The sequence below is a fragment of the Oryzias latipes genome, chromosome 2 (assembly GCF_002234675.1).
Source record: "Oryzias latipes chromosome 2, ASM223467v1".
NCBI lineage: Eukaryota > Metazoa > Chordata > Actinopteri > Beloniformes > Adrianichthyidae > Oryzias > Oryzias latipes.
Window position 1 is genome coordinate 16,575,454 of NC_019860.2, and position 12,962 is coordinate 16,588,415.

The following is a 12,962-nucleotide window of genomic DNA, read 5'->3' on the forward strand; positions in this document are numbered from 1 at the left end:
TGTCTTGAAAACAGCAAGTTTGTCAAATTTTGAGGTAATAAAAAATAAATGAAAACATTAAACATCACACATTAAAAGAAAGTGGATGTTATTGGCACATATTTCTATCTGATTGAAAAATGTTGCACTTTGCTGCATTTTAAACTGGTCCGAGGCTGTTTAAAAGGCTATTTTACCTGTTTTCATCTCTTACCTTTTCAACTAATGTAGTACTTTAAAAGTTTGGAGTAAAAACTGTGAAAAAGAGAGAATCAAGCTCTTAAAAGTTTTGTGGATGGCTCTCAAAAGAGCCGTTGTGGGTCAGTCCTTGGAGGAGAGAAAACAGGATTCTGGAGCTGCCATGGGTCTGCTCCCTCTGCAGGAAAGTGGATCATGAAGGAGTCTCTCAGCTGGAGAGCCTCTCTGTTGGCAGCAACCTATTTTATCCCGTGCAGCGACTCGTCTTCAGTTACCACAGCCTCATCTCTGCAGGTTCCTGTGGTGCTGAGGATCTAGTAATGAAAAGGTTTTTGTTTGAATCACCCTTAGTCTGGCCAATCTCCCAGTTCCAGTTTGAGGTGGAAAATACCACCCGGCTACCGGCTCCTGGGATCATTCGGGCACGCAAACCCCTCCACCACGATAAGGTGGCGATTCAGGGAGGGGATATTTATCAGTCACTAGCCAATCACTAACAATTACTGTGGGGAAACCGAAATTCTCGGAGAAAACCCACAAGACTGCCAAACTTTAATTCGGTTCATTATCTATACATTTTGGTGACTGATATTTATTTATTTTCTTGTTTTCAAAATTTGAACAATTTGAACACAAAAACATTTGAACAGTTTAAGCATCAAGTATCAAAAATATGTCAGCCCCCCCACCCCACCCTTCAACTTAAGACAGCCATACAAGTAAAATAATTAAAAAATATTAATAATAAATAAAAAGATAAAAACTAAGTAAAGACAAAAAATAAATAAATAGGTATACAGGCAGTTAATACATACAAGGATGTGAACTTTTTTTTTCCACAGGTGTTACAGTCCACTGGTCAGTTTTTTTATGAACAAGGCGTTAAAGAAGATTGCTTAATGTTTTGTCCCTGTAAAAGTAGACCCTCTAAGTCGGAAGGCAGATGGTTTAAAAATGGAGACCATGTTGTAAGAAACATCTCCTCCCTTCCTTCCATAACTGCATGTAACCTCTCATGAGGAGGTGTGTCTTTATGTCTTTATTTATTTATTATAAAACCGTTTTGTGTGATTTATTATTTTTTTAAATTATATTAACAATTTGTGTATTTTATTTATTTATTTTTAACTGTTATTATTATCTTGGCCACAGCAGACATTGACCATATTGTTTAGCCTCCAATTCACTTAAAAAAAAGTCTTTTTTAGAATCTAGGGAAAGCCGGAGCACCCGGTGAGAACCCACTAATACACAAACGAACACAAAAACTATTTCTGCACATAGAGGCATTTGTGCAGAAAAAAACACTTCCAGACAACCAACTATCCATCCATCCGTCATCTGGGACTTGGTCAGGGGGACAGCAGTCTAAGCGAAGATGCCCAATTCACTTAATAATAAAGTCTTTTTTAGAATCTAGGGAAAGCCGGAGCGCCCGGAGAGAACCCACTAATACACAAAGGAACACAAAAACTATTTCTGCACATTGAGAGATTTGTGCACCCTTTTTTCACCCAATATATTTTACATTTTCAATTTTCAAACAATTTTTTGTAAATACCATTAACCCTTTAACCATGCAGACAAAACTAAATCAATTAAATTAAACATAATGTTTTAAAAATAGCTTTTCTAACTGCATTTGATCATTTCCCATTTTAATTTATGGGGTCAAATTAGGATGAAAAAACAGATTGTAAATTTTAAGAATAGAGATTTTACATTATAACTTGAATAAAAAAATAAATAAAAATAAAACTGTTGACCAATGAACAATAATGTTAATTTGTAACATCTGCTTTTTTGTGTTGCCAACTTTTTTTTTTTTTTTTTGGAGTTCTACAATGTTTTTGAATTTTGTTTTAAAACTTTAGTTGATGTAATTCAAAAAATCATCAAAATAGAGTTCATCACAGAAATCTTCTGAAATACATTCTCTGAGGAGCTGAGGTAGTGATGGTTCTTCCTGCCATGAAGAGGAAGATTCTTCTGGTTCTTCCTCAACATTTAGTTCCATCTCAAAATTTGCTCTCCTCTCTGTCAGTTCAGATCCAACATTGGTGTAAGCTTCCTCTTCAAAGCCTTGTGGGTAATAATTGCTGCTCCTAAAAGTCCAGTTTTCTGGAATCTCTTGTAGAGCTGTGCTCATCTCTTGAGAGTTTGAGTGAACTGGTTCAGACATTGAAGGTACGTGAGATATTTGGTACTGAATGAAAGGTTCAGGATTTTCGTTTTCATCTTGTCTGAGCCGTTTGGGTTGATAATCTGGAACATTGAAAGAATCATCTCTTCCTCTTTTGAGTGACATTCCAGTTTGTGCGTGAAGATCTTTCTCAAAAGCTCCAGAAGTTTGGGAGTCCAATGATGCTCCTTGACTTTCATTAAAAAAGTTATCAGTATTTATTTCAAGAATGTCAAATATGTCCTCAGGGGCAGCAGGAGTTACAGACTCCAGTAGTTCTTCTAAATGTTTTTCTGCAGAGACATTCTGTGAAGCAGATTCATGGACGGGGCGAGCTGGGGGTTGTGGATGAGACTGCCATAAGTCCAGAGATTCTGTGGGTACCTTTGTCAAATCTGGTCCCATCTCAAAGTTTTTTGTTCTCTTTTTCTGATCGTTTTCCTCTTCAGAAGGCCGTGCGGTAGATGTTCCACGTCTTCTCCTATAACCTAAGCTTTGTCTGTGAGGGTCTAGAGCCAGCCAGTTTGTGAGGTGGTCAGGCTCCTCAGATAGGCTAGGGACTTGGTAATGATTGACAGGTTCAGGATGTCTGAGTCGTTTGGGTTGATAATCTTGAACCTTTAAAGAATCATCTCTTCCTCTTTTGCGTGATTTTCCAGTCTGTGCTTGAACATTTCTCTCCAAAGCTCCAAAAGTTTGGGAGTTTAATGATGCTCCTGGACTTTTGTTGAAAAGGTTGACAGTATTTTCAACAAGGGTGTCAGGCATGTTGTCAGGGGCAGGAGCAGTTACAGAGTCAGGGAATTCAGTTAAATCTATAACTTCAAAGACATCGAAAAAGTCTTGATCCATCTCAGTTAGGTTCATCATAATCGTTTGATTATAATAAAATTATAGTATAAACCATGGAATCGTGGTTTGTGCTACAATTGCAGCAGTTAGATACAATGGGGTATATGCAGAGAATTTTACCGATGATATCACTGATAATTGTGATGTCATCCACTGTATAAAGAGATCACATGACACACACATGACATGACATCACGTGACATCACATGACGTCACATGACGTCACGAGTCTCATGAATCACATGACGTCACATGACATCACATGATAATATCCACACAGTGATGTCATGTTTGTGAGAATTGTCTCTCATTTTTTTAAATCTTGAGCCACACCCACAGGCAATTTGATTTTATAAATATTGAGTAACATCTAAAAATCTTATCTTTTTGGTAGAAATATAACTTCATGTTGGTTTGGTGATTTAGGTAGGGGGAGTGATTCTAATCTGGCATTCTATAACATTCTTGCTAGGAAGTCGTATCAGAGGAGGAAGAGGGGGTGGCAGGACAGCAAATTGTGACGACCAACCACTACTGCAAGATGGAACAAAGGAATGAATTGCCTTTATTCTCAATGCAACAAGGTCATTGCTCTTTTTTAGTTTGGGAGAAAAGGGGAAAACAGGAGATTTACAGTGGTGGCAACAAAGCTAACATCTGCATTCTGCTCTTGTTGGGGAAGAAAAAAGGTGAAAAAAATAAAGGCCACCACTTGTACAGAGAAGCACAATCCAAAACAGATATGCCTGATTGATATGGGCGTAGGGTGGAGGGTGGGGGTAATCAGGGCCTTAACATACAAACTACATGTCATTCTCTGTAGCGGAGATCTTTTGAAAAGCCAAATGCAAAGCACACTCAGCTCAGGGAAAGTCAGTTCAAACATAAAACTCACACAAACTTTAACCTGGATGCAGCTGCTCGGCCACGGAAACTTATTCCATGAAACTCTACTAAAAATGTGGCTGCAACCCCCCCCTGGGATTCTATGGCAGTGTTTTTCAACCAGTGTGCCACTGGTCAGATGTACTGTGGGAAATTGCCCTCATTAACTGATATAAAACATTTTCCATCTCCAGGAAATCACCTCTTTGTTGATCCAAACAGGCCCTAATAAAACACTGAGTAGTTAGAATATGAAAGATCGTAAAATATTTTTTTCTGTTTAATTTATTAAATTAAAGACATTTTTATAAAGAATGACGGTACTGCGATTTACCCGTAGAGTCAGCCGTTTTAGGAATAGTCCCGCCCCTTTAACTGTCTCCACCAATCATTCTTAGAGACTTAATCACACGTCATCAGTCTGACCAATCAGAAGTGGTTAAAGTCTTCACTTCCTTGTTCTGATTCTCCTCATTAAGTCTCTCAGTTCCAACAAAGTTTCATCTTGTCACTAGTTTACTATTAAAAGGAGCATTAATGGGATTAAAAGTCATAAAAACATTTATAAAACTCTTTATTTAATAAGTATTCTTATGGAAAATTCAACATAAAGGAATTAATTTTAAAGTATATAACTTTTTTTTCAGTTATATTTTGGGCTCAACGCGTGTAACGGGGCCTCATTCTTATGTATTTTCTAAAGAGGGCGTGGTCTTCACCAATGATGCCTGTGATTTTATGCTCATGATTTTTTTCTTGCTTGGTTTCAGGACGGACGAGCTGATCCAGAAAACCATCCGGGAGAAATTCAGAGCGTGCACCGTGATCACCATCGCTCACCGCCTCAACACCACCCCACCCCCTGAGGGACAAGCTCCACCCCTCTCCCGTTTTGGGGGAACTAAAACTATGTTTTCCTGATCTTCTTGAAGGCAGCACAGACAGCAGAGCCGTCCTGATGGGCTGCAGACTCTGAACACAGGTGAGGCGGGAACAAGGCGGAGCCTCCAAACTGACGGATTTCACGCTCCAGAAACGGCTTTCAGTGAAATGAACTCATGATTCAAATGTTTTTAATGAAACACAAAGATGGAAAAAAATTCTTGAAACTCCAATCTATTTGGAGGTTTTTTTATAAATAATTTAAAAAAATTATAAAAAATGTTTACAAATACAATGCTAGCGTGTGAGGAAGAGGAGAACTCTTCAGCTCCTTTTCTCTCTCTGGCTGGCGTTCGATGCCGGCTGTGGCTGTGGCTCAGCGTCCCAGCAGCAGGGAAGTGCTTCCATCAGAGGCCGGACCCTCTCGGGCCGGACTGCTCCGTTCTGAGGCAGCAGCGTGTCTGAGCTCACAGAGCCGTTTCAAAGATGACCAGGTGGCCGTCCACCGTCTCTGCGTGTCCGTTAGCCGGCGCGGCGGGACGTTGGCTGCTGTTGTAAGCCTGCAGGAGGAAAGGCCCGGTTTGGTTCTGGCAGAACTTTGCTGGATCCTCTGAGGTGTCTCCTGTGGAACTGACCTGTTTGGCTGCTTGATGTAAAGCTGCAGCTTCCTGTTTGCCCGTCTGCTGAACCATCTTGAAGAAGATGCCGTCTGGATCCTGCAGCAGCACCAAGGGTTCAGCAAAGGCCCGGATCCGACCGGCATCCAGAACCTGCAACAGACACCAGCATCCAACTGACTAATAAAGTTGTTGTTTTTTGAGAGCCTCTGTCTCTTATTTGTTTCAATAAACATCTTTGTAACAAATATTTCATTTCTGCTCAAATGAACCAACAAAAGTATGAAATAATGGTTGAAACATCTTCACTGATGAACCTTTTCCTGCTTTTCTGGATCAGAGAAGCAGGAAGGAAAAACTGATGAAGATCTAACAAACCACTAAACTGATGAAGATCTTTAGAATTTCAATCCAGTTTGGTGAAGAGGAGGATGTTGATCTAATGATTGCAGACCTTCATCATCCTCACCTGCAGCAAAGATCTGATGACATTTCTGGTTTGTTTTGTGTCTTCATGGTGGATCAGAGAGCTTTGGTCAGTGTTTGGGATTTGAACCTGCGCTCTGCTGCAGGGACACATGCTGCTGTTCAGCCACTAAGATGACTGGTGGATAATGTTCATGTCTGAGTGTCCTCTCTTCCACTGAACAGAGTGGCTCAATGGAAACATGTCTCTCACAAAAATGTGGTGTGAGGGTTCAAATCCCACCAAGGATATTTATTGATAAACAGTTTTTTTTAGAGTGTAGAACATCTTCACTTTAAATCAGAGATGAGCTGCTGATCTGACACAAGCAGAACAGCTCAGTGGTAATGACTGTATCTCACTAGCAGATGAGTGAGGGTTCAATTCCCACCAAATGTATTTGTAAACAACATCTAAGAGTTTTTTCAGCTTCTGGAACGTTTTCACCTCATTAGAACGATGAGCTGCAGTTCTAGTCTGGGTAGAATAGCACAGTGGTAGACAGCAGGTTATTAAAAAGATGAATGATAGGATTAATAGAAAAGTCAGGAGTAAGTTAGCTGAAGATATTGCCGGAAGAAAGAGTGCAGACAGGTGAAGAGGTCAGGCAGGAAGGTCAGTGGTGGGTGGGTGGAGATTGGCCACAAGAAGGAGGTAAAGAAGAGGTAGAAATGAAAAAAGGCCATTGTCCAATAGGAGCCAGTGGTTTGATTTTGGCTAAAAACAGTATGATCATAACTAAAACCTCTTTGGGAACGATTTGGATCAGAGTGGAGGATCAGAGTGGGACTTTAAATTAAAAAAGTAGTGAGCATTTTGTTGTCCTGCACTCGAGTCTTTTTAGGGAGCAGTGAGTAAATTCAGACATTAGAGTCTTCAGCAGCTCCTCTAAGTTTAGCCCCTCCCACTTATTAGACCTTTATTTAAAGGCTGTTGATTGACAACTTTGTGTCTAAACTGGACCCACATAGGACCTAAAAACACAACAGAGCAACAGCCGTGGAGTGTCTGCCCTTAAAGCAGGAGAGCACAGGCTCAAATCCCAGACTGAGGCGTTCTCTTCACCTCAGGTTCTCTGGAGGAGTGATGAAGATGTCCACCTACGTCTTCAACCATGAACAGGTTAGCTGGAGTCCAAACACACAGTTTCAAGGAATTCAGCAACAATTTACAGATAAATGAACCAGATTCCTGTTTGATTCAGTCCAGATTCTCACTTTCTGACTCTTAAGGATGAAATGAAAGAAGAAACTTTTGACTGAAAGGTCAACAGTTAAAGAAAGAAAGAACTCCATGATGGTTCTGGAAAATAGGAAGAAAGCCTAAAGTTCAGAATTTCATGAGTCGTCTGGCGCCGTTTGGATGGGCCGGCGCTCACCAGTATGCGGTCGCTGTCGATGATTGTGTTGAGGCGGTGAGCGATGGTGAGCACCGTGCACTCTCTGAACTTCTCCCGGATGGTTTTCTGGATCAGCTCGTCCGTCCTGCGGGGACACAGAGCGCTAACGGTGAGAGCAGGTGGGGGCGCGTTTGGACAAATGGACCCGGAGTCCCGCCGCACCTCGGGTCCACGTTGGCCGTGGCCTCGTCGATGATGAGGATGCGGTTCTTCCTCAAGATGGCTCTGGCCAAACACACCAGCTGCCTCTGACCCACGCTGAAGTTGGAGCCGGACTCGGCCAGCTGCGTCTCCAGCTTCTGGGGCAGCTCCTCCACCGCAGACTTCAGCTGCACCTGCAGGGTGGAGCTCAGCTTTGACTCCGCCCACAGAGAGACCAACAGGACAGGAGGAAAGGGGGCAGAACCGTCACTGACCTCGTCTAGAGCGTTCCACAGAGCTTCATCTGAGTGTTGGTGGAAAGGATCCAGGTTCTTCCTCATTGTTCCCGTGAACAGAACCGGGTCCTGGAGACAGAAGCTTTTATTTTGGAATTTTTAAAAAAAAAATGTAATTTCGACATTAATTCAAAGACTTTATACATGTTGTATATTCCCAGGTGGAAATCTTAATCTTTGGTGGATTAATATCACTATGAAAAACCTGTTGGTTTAACCTTAAGACTCTTATTTCTTTATTGTGTTAAACTTTTGATTTTCCTTCTTCTCCTTAAAAATAAAGTGAAACTCCAGATTATTATTCTAATCTCAGATTACGAATGAAACCACAAATTAACAGACCCATCCTCTGTTCCTCGAACTTCAGTTTTTTATACATTGTTGTTTCCTTTTCATGTATCAATAAAGATTTTGAAAAAATCTCTAGGAAAAAAAAACCAATGTGCCAGAGCTTCCAAAATAAGAGCACCTACTTCTTGGAACAGGAAGTCAAGTGATGCGGGTCACCTGGGGGATGATGGACATCTTCTGGCGCAGGTCGTGAAGGCCGATCTCAGACGTGACGACGCCGTCGATGTAGATCTTCCCCTGAGGTTCTGCCAGGCGGAACAGAGCTGAAACCAGAGAACTTTTCCCGGCGCCGGTTCTTCCCACGATTCCGACCTGAAACACAAACAGATGTCAGATCCTGCAGACGCGTCCATCTGTGAGAAGGAGGAACGCGTCATGTTGGACTACATCTGATTGTAGACTGACATCTGGCCAGAACCAGACTAGCCGCGTTTACATGGGCAAAAGTGATCGGAAAGAACGCCTGATCGGAAGAACAATGCGTCATGTAAACACGCCGTTCGGAATAGTCTGCCCCGATCAGACTTGTTTGGATCAGAATTTCTTTCCGATCGAGATAGGTGGGTTATACCGATCGTTTATCCGATCGCTGTGCATGTAAACGGTTCATTCCGATCGTGTGTCACTACTGCTCTTGTTTACGTCACGCATAGACGGTGTTTTGCTGAGAGAAAGCTTTGGAGCGCATACAGGACCGACCAGCTGCTCTGCGGACGCCCCGTGAAAAGCGCCGCTCCGCTGGCTCTCCCCTCTCTTTCACCCCTCATGAGGGAGATGAGGGGGAGGAGCACTTCTTGCCCACGGACGTCTTGACCCGGCACCCGAGCTCTGCGTTCAGGCTCCGGTGCCAGTGGACCGAGTGAACCTCTCTCAGCAGAGCAGCCGGCTTTATTAATATGTTTGAGGGGAGGGTGCTTTGTTACGTGTGCGTTTTCAGGGGTTGACATAGCCCAGAAATTTCCACTGGCCCACAGGGCCAGTAGTTTTTGAAAGTTACTGGCCCTGCCTGAAAGTTACTGGCCCGACACCGCGCACAGCGCGACCCGCCGCCACAGGCGGCACCCAAGCGACGGACGCCAAAGCAACTTTAGGGGGGTCCGGGTGCATGCCCCCTGGATTATTTTAATATGGTGGAATATGGTGCATTCCGGTGACATCTAGCACTTACTTATATACTTTTCAATTACTGAAAATAAACCATATCAAACCTAAATCTGCTCTAGTCTGTTTAAGATTTTTTGAAGAGAGCACTGCAGTGTAGTAGGTAACACTAGTTAAGAAGTTTTCATGCTGTTCTAATCACTGCTATTTCACATTTGTTAGTAATCAATACTTAGGAAGTTTTATTTATTTTTTTGCTCTGACTGCCTTGAGGTTCTGCTTTTTGTTACTGTTGCAAAGTTACATTTACTTTTTAGTTAGTTAATTAAATAAAATAATTGAAAAATGAATATGTATGTATGTATGTGTGTGTATATATACCGTAACTTACTACAAGCCGCTACTTTTTTCCTGCGCTTACAGCCCTGCGGCTTATTCAGTGACGCGGCTAATTTATGGATTTAATTAGCGGCCGCCATGTACGTACTTTCCAACTCAGTGAATAGTTTGAATTCTTTATCTAACACCAAGCACAAGGCATTTATATTCAACACACCTCTAACCTGACGGGCGTCTCAACAGCATGGACTTGACTTCAGGTCTTAGACACTTCAGTCATGGTTCAACAAAATGAAACACGCATGCCCGGCCGCATCCCAGAATCCTTTGGTGCCATTAGACCCAACGTGCACCAGATCGCCGCTACAATATGATGAAGCTTTCAAGTTAAAAGCAATCGTTAAAAGCAGCGTAAAAAAGTCCACCGTCACCAACGGGTTTGGAAAAGTAAGGTTTGCTGCGTGACGGAGAGAACAGCGCATGGAGTGAATTTACACTCCATTTACGGTTTCTAAGGAAACCGTAAAAGCGGAATTTTGCTTTGAAAAACTCACAGCCTCCGTGTGAGCTGGAGACATCTTCTCCTGCTGATTGAGCTGCGGGGCCGATGGCAGTCTGAAGGCTCCCACACGTAACAACGCATCCGCCCCTCATACACAAAACGTACAGTATTAAGTCCGATTGCTTTGCACAGAAACGATTTGCTCCGTCCACCGGCGCAACGGGGACGAAGTGGTCCTCCTTGAAGCCGCCCTGGCCAGAGGTGTCGGAGTAGATAGGAAGGGGAGACAAGGAGCGCGCGGGGCGGGAGCGGAGCGCAGAGGCTTCTGAATTCTGACGCACGCGCCGCACTGAGGCGCGCGTATCACGCTGAGGCACGCGCTTTTCAGTCGCCGCTGCTGTATTTTACCGGTGTGTTTTTTAACCAGCCCTGTTACTCCCATAACGCTGCCGCGACACAAGCGGAAGGAGAGCTGTACCCGTTCACCCCTCCATGCACTGCTGATACTTACTCATTCTTAAACACGTACAACAGAATGGCGAGCCGGGCATTGGCCCCGCCTTTAGCCCCTAAGACTCATGGGAAATGTGGAATCGCGGATGTAAATTTCCTCATCATAACTGAGGGATGTAATGTTGATTATATGGTTACTGTTTGTAATTTTATGTATGATACCTAGATTGTCAATAAGTAAAAAAAAATGAAATAAAAACACCATAACTGAGGGACTTGTGAACAGAATAGAGGTCCATGCTGTTTGACATAGGTCGATACACTCAAATACATGAGCCAGAGGCTAAGCTGGCACCACCCACAATGTGCTAATGAATTGCACTCACTCTGTGATGCTGGCCGTGATCTGTCAGGATGACAATCTCGCCTAACACATGCGCGGCTTGTACTCCGACGCGGCTTGTGTATGTATAAAACTAATTAAACACGTGAAAATGGGTGGGTGCGGCTTGTAATCGGGTGCGCTTTGTAGTCCGGAATTTACGGTATATATATACATTAAATACTATTAGTAAATGTTTGTTAGTTATGTTTATTAGTTACATGTTTATTTGAACATTGTTTATATACTGATGGTTAAGAACTACACAGTAAGATTACACAAAGATACTTTTGTATCCACAGATTAGGCGTTTTATTACAAAGACAGAAAGCAGCAACCATCGTATTTCATGCTCTGCTGTAAACCGTGCAATGGGGGGAGCATCATGGCGTTTCAAAGGCGCTGCTGGCTCCGTACGAAGCGTGTGCCACTAAAAAACAGCTTCCTTAATGAACTCGGGCGGCTTCAATAAACACTCCGGTTGTCCGGAGTGGTCCTCTGCCGGGGACTTGACGTGCTACGGGGCAGAAAACGACTTTCTGATGACAGAGAGTTTGCGCTCAGTGTTTATAGAACACGGATGTGCAGTGATGTATGTTTCAAAGGATGTCCGTTGGCAAATGTACATGTCAATCAAGTCCCGTACTTCTTAGTTTGGATTTTGATTGGCTGGCTGGTGGATTTTTAAGAAGTACTTTTTATTGTATTTTTTTTATCTTTTCTGGCCCGCAATCTACACTCATGTCCTTGAAGATCGACTGGTCGATCGCGATCGACGTAATTAGCACCCCTGATCTACACGTTTTCACAAAATATACTTTATTGAAAAAGGTGAAAAATATATTAACCGTTAGATATTTTAGTGGCCCGAGCGGACAAGTGAAAAATAAAGTCTTGTGGTCCGTACTGCTCGAGCGAGCTGCACCGGGCCAGCGGACAAATGGCTATGTTGAGCCCTGGTTTTGTTGTTTTGTTATGTGTGAGAATTCGGACTGCGAGCCGACCCGCCGCTCTGGGTTAGCGGCTGCCGGCTTCAGGAGAACCGTGTGTGTCCGGGCAGAACACGGACCGCCAGCACACACACATGGCTTTGGGGCCAAAGCAGAAATGTCGCTCAGTCCTTAGAAACTGTTCTAACAATCATGTGGATTTGTGTTTTCAGTCGTGTCCCGACAAAATATAGGCTTATGTTATTCCGACATATTAACGTGTAGCCAGGATGCAGATTGCAGCGTTTCCCGCATTGATTAAATTTTATGTTCATAGATAGGCTAATGTTGTGAGCGCTTGTTAGCCTCTCCTAACACTGGCTTCTTCCAGCTCCGTTCTTCCACAGAAAAAAAAACGTACCACACGGATTAAAAATACAACAATGAGCGAACTGGCGCTTCATAATATCATACGCATAATATTCATAACATTAATAAAAGCACGTTTGAAAGATCATATGCTGCTGCATAAAATATATGTGGCAGCAGTTTGTTTACGGTGGGACTCATTTCCTCTTACGGTAGTTTCAACACTACTGCGCATGCCCAAATGATTTATTCTCACCGAAAGTGTGACCGTGTAAACGTTTGTTGTAATCGGAAAAAGGTTTTCTGTGCCCATGTGCACGGGTGAATTGTAACCCTGTGATCCGATCAAGATATTTTGCCCATGTAACCGCGGCTACTGACATCTGGTTCTGGGGGAGAAAGTTTTGGATGAAAGTGCTGTGAAGTCAAGGAGGTTCCTGACCTTCTCCTGGGGTCGGAACACGGCTTTGAGGTTGTGCAGCACCGGCTGGCTGTCCTCGCTGTAGGTGAAGCTGACCTGGTCAAAGGTCACCAAACCTTTACTCGGCCAATCAGGAGGAGGCCGCTTCTGCGTTTCCCAGGGTGCCTCGCTCTTGAGATCGGAGTACTCCACCACTCTTTCCACAGAGATCATCTGCA

The 12,962-nt window shown here is 43.1% G+C and overlaps 2 protein-coding genes across 3 annotated transcripts in view; one reads left to right on the top strand and one right to left on the bottom strand.

Annotated features, from left to right (window-relative positions):
- LOC101159411 (multidrug resistance-associated protein 4-like) overlaps nt 1-12,962 on the top strand; it is a 142,385-nt gene that overhangs the window by 85,506 nt on the left and 43,917 nt on the right. The window contains exon 29 of one of the 2 annotated variants that reach the window (XM_023963389.1): nt 4,867-5,196. The exons of the other annotated variant lie outside the window; for it this stretch is intronic. Coding sequence (XP_023819157.1) covers nt 4,867-5,017 — 151 coding nt within the window. The 3' untranslated portion in view covers nt 5,018-5,196. Of the gene's footprint in view, nt 1-4,866; nt 5,197-12,962 lie in introns of those variants that run through there. 2 annotated transcript variants of the gene reach the window in all.
- Nucleotides 5,329-12,962, bottom strand: part of LOC101165686 (multidrug resistance-associated protein 4-like) — a 32,543-nt gene continuing 24,909 nt past the window's right edge. The window contains exons 25-31 of the mRNA XM_023963403.1: nt 12,766-12,957; nt 8,405-8,560; nt 7,877-7,966; nt 7,623-7,795; nt 7,440-7,545; nt 5,614-5,748; nt 5,329-5,538 (exon numbers count right to left, since the gene is read on the bottom strand). Coding sequence (XP_023819171.1) covers nt 5,446-5,538; nt 5,614-5,748; nt 7,440-7,545; nt 7,623-7,795; nt 7,877-7,966; nt 8,405-8,560; nt 12,766-12,957 — 945 coding nt within the window. The 3' untranslated portion in view covers nt 5,329-5,445. The remainder of the gene's footprint in view (nt 5,539-5,613; nt 5,749-7,439; nt 7,546-7,622; nt 7,796-7,876; nt 7,967-8,404; nt 8,561-12,765; nt 12,958-12,962) is intronic.